Raw genomic sequence first — 16,995 nt, forward strand, 5'->3', positions numbered from 1 at the left:
GCATGAGTGATGTTTCCGGTCGGTGTATTTTCAGGGACGCACATAGTAGATGGTTTCCGAAAGTGTTGTACGCATGCGTGAGTTGACAGCTAGTTAGCAAGATGGTGGCGACCAGGCGAGGAACGCGTGTGGAGCCTGAGGATGAGGGGGAGACTAGTGCACCGGAACGGGTAATGTCATCGGTGCCGGGAATGAGGGAGAGTAAGGCGGCCGCTGTACAATGTGCAGGCCGATTTTTAACAGCTTTAGTTTATGTGCAGTACAGCAAGCAGCGTTATAAGTCCAGGCATGCTGCATTTAAAGCGGATAGCCATCTGTGATCATATGTCTGAAATTAAACTAGCAAATCTCCTTCAATTAGTAGGCCATAGTGGAAATATTACATTGTGTCGTGGGTTACATAGCAAAGTACATTGTTTTCTTACGCTTTAGTTGACCATGAAGCGTATAATTGTTGGTGATTTGAACTATTTTACCATCATTACCAATGATGACTTATTAATATGATGCTAAAATAATTGAAGTTTTGAATTCTGTAATTGCAAAAATGCAGTGTTTACATGGTAAAAATATTGTGGGTAAATATCTAGGACAGGGGTCAGCAACGTTCGGCATTCTACCTGCTGTAAAACTACAACTCCCAGCATACCCTGACAGCCAAAGGCTTTTTTATTCAAACCAAAGGCTGCCAGGGCATGCTGGGAATTGTAGTTTCACAGCAGCTGGAGTGCAGAAGACTGCTGACCCCTGATCTAGGGTGTTTGCCTGTTTCCTGATGACTGCTCCAATTGCACTGAGGGAATCTATTTACATGCTTGGCCAGGTTAACTATATATATATATATATATATATAATGCCTCTACTAAGTGAGGAAGAAATAAATATATATATATATATATGTGTGTACGTATGAGTTTGCTGTGGTAGAATGGTAGAGCCATTACCTAGCTAGTGGTCAGTAATTCATTCATCTAATGCTGTACAGAAAGGACCCTACCAAAAAGCAACCTTACTGTGAGTGAGGTACGGGTTAGCAGCATCCACACCTTAAAGGGAACCTGTCACTTTAAATATGTATACTGATCTGTATGCAGCATGTTATAAAGTGAGAGGAGCTGAGCTGATATGTAGTTTTGTGGGAAAAGATTCAGTATAACTTTGTAATTTATTAAGCTAAATCTCTGTTCATTCTGGCCCTAGGAGTCCAGTGGGTGGTCATAATTAGTGATTGACAGCAATCGCGATGTCCACACTCATAGGGAAAGATTGTCAATCATTAACTGAGACCTACTACTGGACTCCTAAACTCAGACGGAGCCGGGATTTAAATGAACAACACAAGTTATACTGAGTCTTTTTTCACAAAAATACATATAAATCGCCCGGCTCCTCCTCTAACATGCTGCATGCAGATAAAACTAAAGTTTCAACGTGACCGATTCCCTTTATAGGAAAACCACAGAAATTACTGTTAGGCCAGAATCGCGCAGACCGTTTTGGTGCAGTGTTTGGCTCATATTTTGGAGCCAAACACAGAAGTTGATACAAAAGAAAGCAGCCGTATCAGTCTTTTCTTTATACCTTTCCATCCTTTTTGGATCCACTTCTGGCTTTGGCTAAAAAAAACTGCCACAAAAACAGCATCAAAACTCTGTGTGTGATCATGGCCTAGTGCTGGGCCTGAGGTGTGACGCACATCCTAAAGATTCAAAGTACGCCAAAGATAGACGTCATGCGCCATCCCTTCAGGCCCTGCAATGTATCTGTCTCTTATTCTGAGAGTTTTTCATTGCTGCCTTTTTCTGTTTGAACTTAGAATGAGCTGCTGCTGGTAGTGTAGGAAGGCCGGTGACATCGCGAGTTCTGTATTTACTATTTACTCTCTGTCTGATGTTTATTCATTCTTTTGTTTATTTCTCATGCAAACTCGAATGTGTTTTTTTTTTAGAATTATTGTGAAGACCGTAGCGTTTCTCATCCTAGTCATTTCCATACAGATATATTGGTGCAGAAGAAAAGTAGACGCTCCAATGCGCCATCGTTTTCCCATGCACTTGTTTTTATACAGATCCTGGAAGTTTCGCTAGAATGTAACATCTGAAATGTCTTGCAGAGACTTGTCATCCCTTTCTGTATTAAAAACTATGGAAACCTTTGATGCCTTTTTTAAAAATAAAAAAAATTAAATGGATGTATTTTAGGATAGTATTCATTTTTTTGTAATATACTTAAAAGGGTAAGTAAACATTCAACAAACTTCTGACATGTCATAGTGATGTGTCAGAAGTTTGGTGGGGGTCCAAGCACTGAGACGCCCACCAGTCACTAAAACGAAGCGGCAGAAGCGCTCTTGTGAGCGCTGAATCGCATCGTTTCCGTTCGGCTTTTTCTGGAAATCGGTGTAGCGGTGCATGGACTCGATAGAAAGTCTATGGGCCTGTACACCGCTACAACGGCTTTCCGGAAAAAGACGAACAGAAACGAAGTGGCTCAGCTCTCACACGAGCTCTTCTGCCGCTTTGTTTTAGCGATTTGTGGGGGTCTCAGTGCTTGGACCCCCACCAATCAAAACCTCTAACATGTCACTATGACATGTCAGAAGTTAGAACGTTTAGTTGCCCTTTAATTAAACATTTTGCTCCAATTCAGCACTGTGGCTTCTATGTTTCCTTTGTACATAGAAGCTGCCGAACACCGCTGTCAGCTAAATCCGTCAGCGAGCTGGTCTGACAGTTTGGCTGACATCGGCTCCTTTGTGCCTCTGACACCTCATATAAGCTTAATACTAATAAAATCAAAAGTTGAACAAAAGAAATACATTTCATTAGGGAAAAAAAAAAAAGGCTCCAAAGGTTTCCATAGCTTTTAGCCCTCCTGCACACGGAACGGTTATGTATATCCGTCCACAATTTCTGTTGCATATTACAGTAGCAGCAAAGTGGATGAGACGTTAACAAATCTGATCCACGAACTGAAGAAAAAAAAATCAGCATAAAACACATAAGGAAATAGATTTGCAGTGTTAATTTATCTTGCGGAAAATCTTCAAAATATCAACATTGAAATTATGGGTGGAATTTCCGCAGCATTTTCACCCCGTGTGGGGTTGAAATGATGTTTTTTTATGTTCTTATTTCAAACATGCTCCATGTTCGTCAATATTCGTACCTTATTTAACCTTTAGAAGCCAATAGACCCTGAAAATCTATTCAACCTCTTATTTTGATTATATTATGTCCATTTTTGTGGTTGTCTTCGCAAACAAGAAATAGTTCAAAAATAGAAAACGTTTGAACACTTTATTAATGTACACAAGAAAAATAATACATACACCGATATTAAAATAAAAAATAAAAAAAGGAAATTACTCAAATGAGGGTCACAAACAATAATGTGGTGATGACCCATGATTTGGGGTAAGACCAGACCAGAATGAAAATGACCTTGCTCTTTCTGAAATATAGAATCTAAGATGATCCCAAATTACAACTAGTGCTATGTACTGCAAACCGAGTGAATATATAAAGGATATCACAACGTTCATACGTGCATAATCACCCACATACAATTTGGCTTCCGTTTTTGTGGTTTGGCAATGGGAGAAAATGTCTGACACCGGGCTGAAAAAACGAATAAATCCTGACACGACACTAAATAGCGACAAATCAACGAGTATTCTATTCCTGTCTTTTTGTCCATACTGTGCTTGTGTGAAGTAGACCTGAATCCATCTAAAAGCTTGGTCTGTAGATCTTTCATGATCGATTGTTATTGATTAATTTACACGTTGATGATGGTTTTTTTGTTTTGTTTTTTAGACCGCAGAGAAAGTTTCCTCCCCATCCTCCCCAATGCAGACACGAAGATCTTTTAGGAAAGATATACAGAAGGGTGAATACAGCACAGATGAAGGAACAAGTAGAAGCCCCTTAAAATCTGACTCCGTGAAGCCGAGTACACCGATCACCACCAGAAGTAGGCATAGAAGTGGACAGTCAGATGCAGCGGTTTCTGAAGCAGAATCCACTGCCTCCAATACTTCCACAAGAAGACTTAAGAGCAGTCAAAGCCTTGGACAACTCGCAGACTCCACCAGAAAGTTGAGAAGCCAAGGGTCGGCTTTGATCACTGAACCCATTATTGAATCCAAGGAAGATACAGATTTATCTGAAGCCGAATCAAACTGCTCATCTGTTTCCACAGCCAGAAAAAAACAACCTGGAACCGCCTCACGTTTGCGCTCTACTAGGAGTCGAAAGTCGATTTTGGTTTTAGAACCTACATCCGATGTTTCTGAGGCAGAATCAAATTCTTCTTCGGTTTTAGGATTGAGAAATATTGCCACCAGGTCTACAAGGAGATCTATTGCAAGACGTTCATCGTCCATTGTCAATGAATTTCAGACGGAACAAACATCCGATGCTGAATCCTGTAGTTCTGGATTTTCTCTACAGCCTCTTGCTAGACGTTCTAGCAGGAGGAATACATCGAAATTGCAGTCAGATGAGGTTGAGTGTGTCAGTAAAAGTAACAAAGGTGGTGCCGAAGATCAAGAGACTCTGAAGAAAACGAGTCCTAATGCACGGGGTGTAACATCAGATGCCCTGTCTTCTACAGGAGAACAACATGTTTTATCTTCTCCACCTAGGCGTCCACAAAAGCAGCCAGCAATTCAGGAAGCTGAGGTTATTACTATTTCTGATGATGAAAATGAGCCCACACGTAGCGACACTGCAAACAAAATTGTAGCTGTAGAACAACCAGAAGCGGATGAAAGCCCCATGACAAATGAAGTTGACTTGTCTGCAGAAACCAGTGCCATGTCAGAATTACAATCAAGTGAAACTGGGCCAGAAGAAAATATTGTTCCAGACCAAATGCTTCGACTTTCAGAAGATTCCATGGAAGAAGAGCCTGCCATGGAGAAAAGCCACTTCACAAATGATAATCATGCAGCTGAAGAAAAAAATGAAAATCTTCAGGATGTGCCAGAAAGCACAAATATGGCTGAAAGTATGAAAATATGTTTGTTTAGTGATGACAGTCAGAAGACAGAATCAAGTGATGATGATGATGATGATCGTCATCAGGAGGATGAGAATATTATAGAGGTAGAAGACGACCATGAACATATTGTGGATAAACGAAAATCCCAGAGAGTCTTAACACGGCAGCTGCAAAATGTAACCGTGGATGAGCCATTTGTAATTGACACCGCTCCTGGGATGGACTCCAGTAAAAAGAAATTCCTGGAACCTGGAGAGGAGGAGGAGGATGATGATGATGATGATGATGATGATGAGGAGGAGGCGGCGGATGATCATCATAAGGAGGATGAGAATATTATGGAGGTAGAGGAGGACCATGAACAAGTTGTAGATAAACGAAAATCCCAGAGAGTCTTAACAAAGCAGCTGCAAAATGTAACAGTAGATGAGCTATTTGTAATTGACACCGCTCCTGGGATGGACTCCAGTAAAAAGAAATTCCTGGAACCTGGAGAGGAGGAGGATGATGATGATGATGATCATCATCAGGAGGATGAGAATATTATGGAGGAAGACCATGAACAAGTTGTAGATAAACGAAAATCCCAAAAAGTGTTAACAAAGCAGCTGCAAAATGTAATTGGAGATGAGCTATTTGTAATTGACACCGCTCCTGGAGTGGACTCCAGTAAAAAATATTTCCTGGAACCCGGAGATGATGATGAGGAGGATGATGATGGTAAAGAAGCTGAGAATGAGGCGGGTAAAAGAGGGAAAATGTACAGGACTGATGATGATGATGATGAAGATTTCATTGATAAAGATGAGGATGTGGATGAAGAGGAAACCTTACTAAACAGACCTAAAAGGGGCTTGTAAGTTGTTTACAATTTCTCTTTTGTACCTTTCGTGAAGCTCTAGTTTGCTGAAAACACTATTCACTAATATAGTCTTTATTCCAATTTCTTAACGTTCTCAGTATCTCTCGATCTACAAGCAGGAATGAGCGTGTGAGAACACGGTGCAGAGATGTTCGCATTTTTCCAAAGTGACAACTGAATTTGACACGATAATGTCACTTTTAAAGCAACTGCTCAGCAATGGAAAGCAATCTATAACTTTGAGACATTTTCTATCAAAAATAAAGTGAAATGAGCGCCCAATAGATGTAACGATCGTTCTATCATTGCCTGCACGATTGCAGCTTGGCTATTATGATATGAAACCAAATTGGAGATGAATTCAATATGCCCTAATAGGCTATATGGAAAGGGGTTGTTTAGACGGGGCAACTCCATCAAGGTGTCACTCACATGTAGTGCACATGCTTGTTAGCAGCCAATTGGTTTCTCAATAGTAGATCCCTTAGATCTGGCGGGTTGCCTGGCACCCTTCACATCTTATGAGATTATGGACATTCAGCAGGACAGACCAGATGAACGGCTCCTTATTCGAGGTGCCTCTGGAAAGTGCACCCTGTATGGTAATTGAGCATCTTGCTTATCCAACCAGCCGCACTTACTGGACTTTGCATACTAAAGTGCTGCGGATTTGGTCAATCCACTGAGTGTTATGTTCAATTACCTTACAGGGTGCGCTTTGAAGCAATGCCCTAAAGAGGCACTCCATCAAATATATATATATTTTTGCTTATATAGTGCATCATAGACTATTCTGTATCCTATGTGATGCAGCTTCAGCCTGTCTCCTAATAGGGAAAGATTTCTCTCTGTAAGCCCTTGGAGACAATGAGCAGCATCTCATAGAAATACACTGGACTCTTTGCACACAGCACTCGCAGATCGTATAGACAGCTAGTGTGGTTCAGTAGAGTTTTTGTATCTCTGCAGCTAATCCTTGTATGATCTCACCGATTATATCACTGCACTTCTGCTGCCTTTGATAAGGCAAAAATGATCTCTTCATCAGCATTATATGCATGGGGTGGACATACAGAGGTACAAGGAGGGTGGAGATGAGTGGGAGGAGAAGGGGTCTCAGAGCTGCCAGGAGGAATTTTATTGGTGATGGTGTAATCCTGTAGTTCACAGAAAGTCATCTCCACGGGAGAAGTGACCTCCTGTCTACACATGAGAGCATGGTCTATTATAGTGCTCAGACTGAGATCATACAAGACACAGCTGTTTATAATAAAAAGGTTCAAGATGTATAGATGCAACTGGCTGGGAAAAAACCAATGACTAGTATATTGCCGTTGAGTTAGCATTATAAATGCCAAAAATATTTTTTTGCTGGAGTGCTTCTTTAATCAGGAGCTCAGGGAGCCAGTCAGTGGGAGCGGAGGCACCCCCTGGCTTGTCTCCAGCATATTTCTGAATTCGAGGGATCTATAAAATAGCTCTTTCGACTTTATATGCCCTGATCTACAGGGTCTGTCTTCGTTTTTTTTTGCAGATGACGCGCTTTACAGGGCCTTTTTATGCCTAGTGACCATTTATTAGTAATATGGCTATTTAATTGACTGTTCTGAACCAGCATAATGCTGCCATGTTTATTTTCTTAGTATTTGTGTGCCTTTTCGTGTCAGTAATTTGGTTTGGTTTTATTTTTGCAGTGCGCTGTCAACCAGTATAGACACAGGAATCAACCTCAAGCAGATGGGAGGCCTTTATATCAATTTTGATGCAGAAAAGCCAAATCCCGGTCCAAGTTTACTTAGCAAAATGAAGAAGGGAAATAAAAAGAAAGATGAGGTATTTTTTACATGACTATAGGAATCAGCAGATTTCCAGTACAATCCTAAATGTATTCACACGCCTAGAATAGAGGCACCAATGAGAAGCATGTAAGGCCATGAAACCTAGTTAATATAATTAGTCTACTTTCCCAATATTACATATACATGATTGTCTATTATTTCGTGCAGTATTCACTAGTAGCCATCTTGGTATGTAGACAACTTATTATAACAGTAACTGCAACTTCATCTGTATTAGACAGATCATAAAGGTCTGATCATTGGGGACGTCCAGCCTCTGGTAGCCGCCACCATTACAGTTTCCCCATGTCCCGGTCTGGAGTGTTGGCTGCGTTTTATACATCAGATCTATATAAATTAATCGTAAACAGACCCTCGTTCTCTAATGTTTGGGGTCCCAGACTTTTGGACACCCCACCTATCAAATTTTTATAACCTCTCTAATTCACAGGTCATAAATAGGCATAAGTTCCACAGAAAATTAATGACTAACTATTGCAAGCTTTCGTTTCCTCACTACCAGCAGGGACATGGGAATTTCTTACTGACAGTCCTTTTTAGAATTTTTATGGTGAGGGAGCGTTAGATCGTCTGCACTTCTAGTGTATATGTACACATGTAAATAATGATCATGGTTATGATCGATCACCTCTGACTGGATTCTGTTTCATCTTATACTGGGAAACATTCTAGTCCACGTCCGTCTTGCTCACATTCCTGCTGTATGTTCTCTTACTTTCCATACGTCTTGGAAGTTTCACACGGCTCCACATTTAGTCTCATCTGTTTCTGTGTTTAGCTCCTTCGGAAAAGTATCATTACGCCTGACTTTGAGAAGAAAGAAAGCGTCCCGCCATATACAGAATCACAGTACAAGCTAAAAAAATTGCGCAAGGTAAGCAATACATGAAGGCTGTTAAAGGGATCTCTGGGTATTTTATATTGATGGTCTATCATTAGGATAGGTTATTAATCTTGGTGGGGGTTCGACTCCTGGCACCTCCACGAACAGCTGATTGAGTGGGCCTGAAGCGTCTGTCACCGCAGCCTTTTCACATTTTACAGGTACATCGCCGTACACCTCCGTAGTGGCTGTATCTGGAATTGCAGTTCTTGTCCCATTCAAGTGAATAAAAAAAATTGGAGTCCGTGCATTGGTAAAGCTTTATATATATATATATATATATATATATATATATATATATATATATATATATAGCAGATATAAAAAAATGGTGACAGCACCCTGCAACACTAATGCCACCTAAACCACTAAATATAAATAGATATGCACTAAAGCTAAATCTACCTACAAATAGGGAGGTTCTTAGTGCACATTTTGATCAAAAAGTGTTAGCCCACCTGCCACGACAAGGCGACCTCTGTAAGGTGGGAACCTACGCTGCACATACACCCAGAACTGGGACTAAGCCTACATATATACCTGGGGATGGTAGGATCCAGCATTGAACTGATTAAAATCATATTATATATATATATATATATAAAACAAACATATTTTCTTGTTTATCAGATCACTTCACATTTATTACAAAGTATACACTTGTATAGTGCTTTTTTTTTTTTTTCAAAAAAAAATGTTCATTTTCAAAAACCCTTTTAAGTTGTAGCAGAGGCGGTTTGTTCGTAGCCTTTGTTTTTGTTTAGAAGAGACCAGATAAAAATGAAACAAAGCAGGGGGCTCCCAACGTCTTGTACAGGGCATCCAGTGTCACTGGTCTATCACTGTTGGTGGATATTAGCAGCTTTTTTAAAAATTTTTTATTAAAGGGGTTGTCCGCTTTGGCCATTACCTACTTGTTTAAAGGGTCCCTTAACAATAAGGCTGATCACATAGTGTTCCCTGCTGTGTGTTCCTAGCAGTAAGGCTCCTTCACATGACGTTCATTCACTACGTTTAGTGTGTACAAGGGCGTAACAAGGAAGGACTGGGCCTCTCTTCCCCAGTGTAGAGAGTGTCCCACACAGTGCCCACTGTTTATAGTGTCACAACCTCCCTGTAGATAGTTCCACACACAACCTCCCTGTAGATAGTTCCACACACAACCTCCCTGTAGATAGTGTCACACACAGCCCCCCTGTAGATAGTGCCCTCCAAACAAATAAAAGCTTATACTCACCTAGTCTCATTCCCACGATGAATGGAGCTCCACAGCCTCTTCAGTCCTACAGCATATGAGACTTCGAGACGGGATCCTTGCGTAGGCCGGCACAATCTAGTGATGTCATCGCACTGGCCTGTGCAGGGATCCTGTCCCAGCGTCTTATAGGCTGCTGGCCTAACCTTGATCGCTCTTTGCTCTGCCATATTATTCAATTGTATCTGCGTCCTGAAAGAGCAGATACAATTGAATGTGGCAGTCGCCAAGGCACTGGACTAAAAATATGGGGCTTGGTCCCCGGATTCATGGTGCTAGCGATGCCACCGCGGGAGCCCATGCCGCCCGACACAAATGTTCTTTAATAGAACATTTATGGGCCGTGCGGCACAGAGCCCCTCAAGCCACTTGCCCTGTAGCAACTGTGTGGTCTGCCTTCATGGGATGTAAGCCATTGAGCCTGTACGTCAGGAAAGCTGGTGTATGCACTGAACGTGTATATAGGGATCCATTATTATATAATGGAAGCTTTCCTGGCGTATTCGTAAAATGTAGTGCAATAAACATGCAGTGAAGGAGGCAATAGTCTTCAATTTCCCTGCAGCGCCATCACAGGGGAAATTTAAGCATTGCACAGAGCCCATTCAAGTCGTTGGGATGTCTGTAATACCGGACACGTCCTCCAGAGCGAGACGCTATTTGTAACCACTCCACTGTAGCCAAAAGATGAACAGGGGAATTTTCCCTCTATTAACTCCGAATTATTTTATAGGGTGTATATATAAATGGGTTTTCTATAGTAGACAATCCTTTTAGGCTACACTTTCATATACACTTTTATAAGGTTTCTTTTTGGTGCTACTTTAAGGTATTTCTTCCCTGCAGGTGAATATTATTTGTAGGGTGAAATCATCCTTTCGGCTTGTACTTCTATGGAGATGACTATGTTCTTTTGTGTTTATAGGAAGAACGGGACAAGACAACTGGAAGGGGATGGTTTGACATGAAAGCTCCAGAATTGACAGATGAATTAAAGAATGATCTGAAGGCTTTGAAAATGAGATCTGCGATGGACCCTAAACATTTTTATAAAAAGAATGATCGCGATGGCTTACCAAAATATTTTCAGGTATGGATGTATACCCTAATAGAATATATATTCTCCAGGCCCGTCACCCCAAGTTGAGGCATTGAGCCAATATTATCTCATCCTTGACCATACTTATAGTAACACCAGATACCTGGATTAATGGTGGTTAACCCTAATGTGGTTGTTTTTGAGGAATAACCTATTTTGTTAGTAGAGAATGGAAATGATAACATCCATGCAGGTGATCAGTGCGTGTTTATGATCATCTCTAACACATATTGCTACACTTCCACCCACACGGGTCCTTGTCAAGCATGCTTGACAAAGACCCCTTCACTGGTCTAAACATAGCAGTATGTGTTGGAGATGATGATAAATATGTACGTTTTTTTTTTTTTTTTAAACCTACATGGATACTGTCCATTTTATTCACTACTGATGTTATGTCTGAATGGGGAGTCTTCAGATTTAAAACTTATAAATCATATTTTTTCTGTGTGTTTTTCTGTTTTGCAGGATAAATTTTCTATTGCATTAGTCATCTCTGTGTTTGTGAAACTTTCATACTCTGGAAAATAAATTCAGTATAACTGTTATGTCCAACGAAACCTATGCTGATGGGCCAGCTATTCATTTTTGCTTAGCTTGGTTTATTTGCTCACGTGTATTGCTAAATAGATAAGATATAAATAGTATTCGGCTAAGTTCACACTACTGTCAGAGGCGCTATTCTCATTAAAATTACGAAATTCAAAGGGCCCCGTTGTAAGCCAATATGGTGCCTCGGGTACCGGCGGTATCTGTGCTATGATTTATTCCGCTATGCAACTTGGAAATCAGCAGCCCCACAAATATCTATAATATAATAGTGCTCGCCTCAGAAGCCCGGACTTACAGTTCTTATAATCCAAAAAATGAAGAGAGAGAGACAGCATTTCTTCTCAACAGTCCTGTATATTTCCCCCTTAGCAACATTTCAGCTCTGACTTGACAAAGTCTCTAGTCCGCACTAAAAACTTTGCTAAGCGGGAAATATTAACAGGAGCGTTGAGAAGAAATGCTGTCTCTCTCTTTTTTCGTTTTTCAGACTCCAGCGATGCGTCTATGTTTCTGTTATAAACAGAAAACACAATGCAAGTGTGAACAGAGCCTTAGGGCTGCTTTCTGCATCGGTTAGGAGGTTGTGCCAGTGCAGTAAATAATGTTAATGTGTTCACCAGGATAGGCTACCAACACGTTCCAAAATAGCTGAAGTCGTAATGTTCATTAGTGGTTTGTGGTCTTTTATAGTTCATTTTTATGTTGCTTTTCTCCATAGATTGGTACTGTTGTGGACAACCCTATAGACTTTTATCATTCCCGAATTCCCAAGAAGCAAAGAAAGAGGACAATTGTGGAAGAACTTCTTGCAGATTCAGAGTTTAGGAGGTAATGTTTATTCATTTGGTAATTTTTGTTTTAACCCTATATGTTGGCATACCTACCAGAACACCTCTTTGTGACATGTCACACACTCTCTTATGCCACCTGTATAATTCTAACACAAAGCAATCTCTGCAGGCAGTAGCCAGTTAGGGAAGAAAATGGGGGTCCTACGTTCCTACAGATGCACTCTCTGTACTCTCTGCTCCTTTCTTCTTGTCAACCAGGAAGGCACTGCTGCAGTGCAGGGAGGTGTATGTGACTGTACAAAAAACCTCAGCCACATCATGAGCCATATTGAATTAAGCCCAAGAGCCACAGGTTGGGGGACCAGTGCCGTGGAGTGTGCAGCCTAGGGACTAAGACCAAAGCTATCCAGCGGATTGATAATTCAGCAGCGCAGGCTGTAAGGTTGAGTGCTTCTCCGATAGCACCACCTCTTTAGCTTTAAACTAGTCGAGGAAGTTTATTAAATGGAAAGGATGGTATTGTGTGAGTTTTAAGTTAATCAGCCGTTCTTCTGTTGCTATTCCTATAGTTGAGCTGAAACTTGTACAATGCCATCCACCAATATAAATCTATAGATCCTCAAAATATAATGACTAAAAACAGAACCTACAAATAACTGCATAAAATGCAATATTAAATAAATTTAAAAAAAATATATATTATTATTATTATTTTTTTTAAGCAATTGCTCGAAAAAAGCTCCATTGTGTGAGCTGAAACTTTGCAAGGTGAATAAAGTCCACCTCTGTCGCTAAACGCTAAACCTGCTAGAGTGCTGCCATTCTTCTTATATTCTATGTACCATTTGAATGCTGGATTAGCATCCAAGGGCCTGCACCCGGATTATCCTTTACATCACTGTGCTGCTTATATATAATCTATCTTCACAAAAAGAGTAAGTGGAGGGAACACCCTAAATGTCGAGTTTTGGTTCAGTTTTTCGTGCTAAACCAGAAGTGGATTCAAGAGAAAGTAAAGGTATAAAAAAAAAAAAAAAAGACTGGTGCATCTCCTTTAGTTTGTGTCCATTCCAGTGTTTGTTTTAAAAACTGAGCAAAACTGTGTGTGTCATCCTGGCCTTAAGGAGGTACCTGAAATTAGGTAAAAGAGTTAGTCGTGTTGTCGTCGTCGTCCCCCCTCTCTCCCAGAAATAGCACCATTTTTGCCTAGCCCCATTCACCTTCCCTGGCTATGTGGCACAGCAATGTCTGTCTTCTAACTATTATTTATTTAACTTTGTTTCTAGATACAATAAAAAGAAGTACAAGGAGATAATTGCAGAAAAGGCTGCCCGTGCAGAAGGCAAAAAGAATCGCAAGAAGAAAAAGTTCCGGACATAATTTGTACATAGCGTGTTTTTTTCTTTTGGTCTTCCTGTCACCCATGTCCTGCAGTAGGCGACTGGCAGCATAATACTGCACATGTAATTTAACTTGATGACAGTAAACAAAATTTGTATTTCACAAACTCATTGTGAAAAATATATTGAGCCTAATTTTTGTTAGGTCTGCTATATATGTTGTAAAAATACTATTTTTATATAAGACTTATGAAGTCAAATAAGAAAAGCCAAACATACAGCTTTATTCTTTAAAATGTCCCTAACTTAAAGAGGCTCTGTCACCACATTATAAGTGGCCTATATTGTACATGATGTGATCGGCGCTGTAATGTAGATTACAGCAGTGTTTTTTATTTAGAAAAACGATAATTTTTGACGGAGTTATGACCTATATTAGCTTTATGCTAATGACTTTCTTAATGGACAACTGGGCGTGTTTTTACTATATGACCAAGTGGGTGTTGTGGAAAGAAGTGTATGACGCTGACCAATCGGTGACCAATCAGCGTCCTACACTTCTCCCCAATAATTTACTCTGCACATATCGATATAGCTATATCGCTATCTGCAGGCTCATACACACACACACACACTAACATTACTGCAGTGTCCTGATAATGAATATACATTACCTCCAGCCAGGACGGGATGTGTATTCAGGATCCTGACCACTTCTGTTGCGTCTCTGTGAGTTACAGCACAGTGAGATCTCGCTGTGAATGACAGTTTACAGCGTAATCTCGTGAGACTATGCCTGCTGTGCTGTAAATCAGAGACGCTACAGAAGTGGTCAGGAGAATGAATACACATGACGTCCTGGCTGGAGGTAATGTATATTCATTGTCATGACACATGAGTAACGTTATAGTATGTTTATGTGGCTGCACATAGCTATATAGCTATGTGCAGTGTAAATGAATGGTGAGAAGTGTATGACGCTGATTAGTCACTGATTGGTCAGCGTCATACACGCCTCTGTACAACGCCCACTTGGTCATATAGTAAAACACGCCCACTTGGTCATATAGTAAAACACGTCCACTTGGTCATATAATAAGACACGCCCAGTTGTCCATTGAGAAGCTCATTAGCGTAAAGCTAATATAGGTCATAACTCCCATCAAAAATGATCGTTTTTCTAAATAAAAACCACTGCTGTAATCTACATTACAGCGCCGATCACATCATGTACAATATAGGCCACTTATAATGTGGTGACAGAGCCTCTTTAAAGTAATGAATCGCCCATATGGAGCTTGCTTGGAGACTAAACATATGTCTTTATTCTTTACATGGGACCTACTGGTCTTAAAAATGACGGCCAAATAAGATGTTTAAATTGATTTTCCAACTTTTTGTAAAACCCCAGTTATAGCTGCACAAGGGTAAAAATAACAGATCGACACATACCTTTCATATCCCTCACACCAACTGTTTTGTGTTTCCCCTGGGTCTTTGTTTACATGGCCGCTGAACACTGAATAAACCCCCCAAAAAATAGTTCTATTTATTGTAACAATTTAGCCGTGAGCTGAGACGTTCGCTGTATGAGTGTGTGCTTTATACATGCACGTCTATAGATAGAAAACCAGTATAATACATTTTAACACTGGTTGCTGAAAGCTCCATTTAAAGACTATGTAAACCTTTGAACACTTTTTATTTTAATAAAACAATGTATCCTGGTGTTTTAAGACAACTTTTGTTGTATCCTGTGCTCAAAGCTGAATCCGTCAGGTCAGCAGGACTGACTGCTTCAGTGACAGCGGGTTGACCACACGATCCACCTGATATCACATCTAAGTTTGAGATTTTAGCAATTTTATTTTTCATTTATTTCATTTTGGCATTTATTTTTCATCGTCTGATTAAAAAAAATTTAAACAATAGTTAATTTTCTGATAGTTCCCTTTAAGCTGACCATACACATGCAAGAACTGTTGGCTGAACAGCTATTACACCCAACTCCACCATGAACCAAGCATGCAGGTTTCTATGGGGAGGGGGGTGCACTCCACTCTAGTTTTTGTAATTTGACTCCTTTACTTTTTCTGATTGAAGATCAGTGCTCTACACCACGGAGAGACTGGGGCGCCACATGGATGATGTGCCAGTATTAAAGGGGTTATCCGGGGAGTTAAAATTCATGGGACATTAATATCTGATCGGTGAGGGTTTGACTACCTTTTGGGAGAAGGTTGTAACGCTGTGAACCTCCACTACAGCGCCGCAGCCCCTTCCAACAGCTGATCAGCGGGGGTTCTGGGAGTCTGAGGATGGGTCATGAATTTTATCTCTGGATAACCCCTTTTAATAAATCTTCACCAATGTGTTTATCATAAAATTTAACTGTAGAAGACAGAATACGGAATGTTTTCACGAGCATAGACTAAGTCGAAACCATCTGAGAAGACAATATGATTGAGTGTTACTGCTGTCGTCTAGATTAATAAAGACGCTGCAAGTAGTTGTAGCTACATATTGCCAGAATGCAACTTTGGCCGCAAGAAGGTCAATGTCGGAAGTCATGTGCAAAGCGACCAAAGAAGCTGCATATAACAATCCCATGATGTCGCTGTTAGGGTATGTTCACACGGCAACGCAAATTACAAGTTCATACGTTTTTCGCGGCGTCTTTTACGGACGTAATTGGAGCTGTTTTTCATTGGAGTCCTTGGAAACCGGCTCCAATTACGTCCCAAGAAGTGACATGCACTTTGAGGCGGGTGTCTTTTTACGCGCTGTCTTTTGACAGCGGTGCGTAAAAAAAAAAAAAAACCCAGTCTGCACAGAACATCGTAAGACCCATTGAATTGAATGGGCAGATGTTTGGAGCCGTTTTTTCGGGCGTAAAATGCCTGAATTATGTCCGTAAATAGGGCGTGGGAACATACCCTTAGACGTAATTTTGATATTGAATTTTGTAGCTGCATCTTGAGACAATCGCCAACCGTTTAGTATATTAAAGGGGATTTCCCACAAAACACATGTATCCCCCTACCCACAGGATAGAAGATACATATTTGATCACTGGGCGGGGGGCTAACCGCTGGGTCCCCCAGTGATGGGAATGGGGGTCTGAAAGGCCTCTGAAGTGCCCCATCAGAATGAAGTGCTAATGCACATGCTTGGCCAGTGCTCCATTTGTTTATATGGGACTGCTGTCTCCGGCAGCTCCATAGAAATGAATGAAGCGCTGGTCAAGCATGCGCACTAGCGCTCCATTCTCATGAAGCACTATGGGGGACTTGTGGATAGGTGATACATGTGCTTATGGGAAAACCCCTTGAATGTAACCTAATGAT

General features: G+C 40.7%; 1 protein-coding gene across 1 annotated transcript; it reads left to right on the forward strand.

Moving 5' to 3' along the window:
* Positions 1–78: 78 nt before the first annotated feature.
* Positions 79–13,815, forward strand: DNTTIP2 (deoxynucleotidyltransferase terminal interacting protein 2). Its single transcript, XM_075841185.1, has 7 exons — positions 79–170; positions 3,819–5,863; positions 7,564–7,702; positions 8,507–8,602; positions 10,792–10,956; positions 12,236–12,345; positions 13,595–13,815. Exons 1-7 carry the CDS (start codon positions 102–104, stop codon positions 13,686–13,688), a joined length of 2,718 nt encoding a protein of 905 aa, XP_075697300.1. The 5' UTR covers positions 79–101; the 3' UTR covers positions 13,689–13,815.
* The last annotated feature ends 3,180 nt before the right edge of the window (positions 13,816–16,995 follow it).

This window comes from Rhinoderma darwinii, chromosome 11, assembly GCF_050947455.1.
Source record: "Rhinoderma darwinii isolate aRhiDar2 chromosome 11, aRhiDar2.hap1, whole genome shotgun sequence".
Classification (NCBI taxonomy): Eukaryota; Metazoa; Chordata; class Amphibia; order Anura; family Rhinodermatidae; genus Rhinoderma; species Rhinoderma darwinii.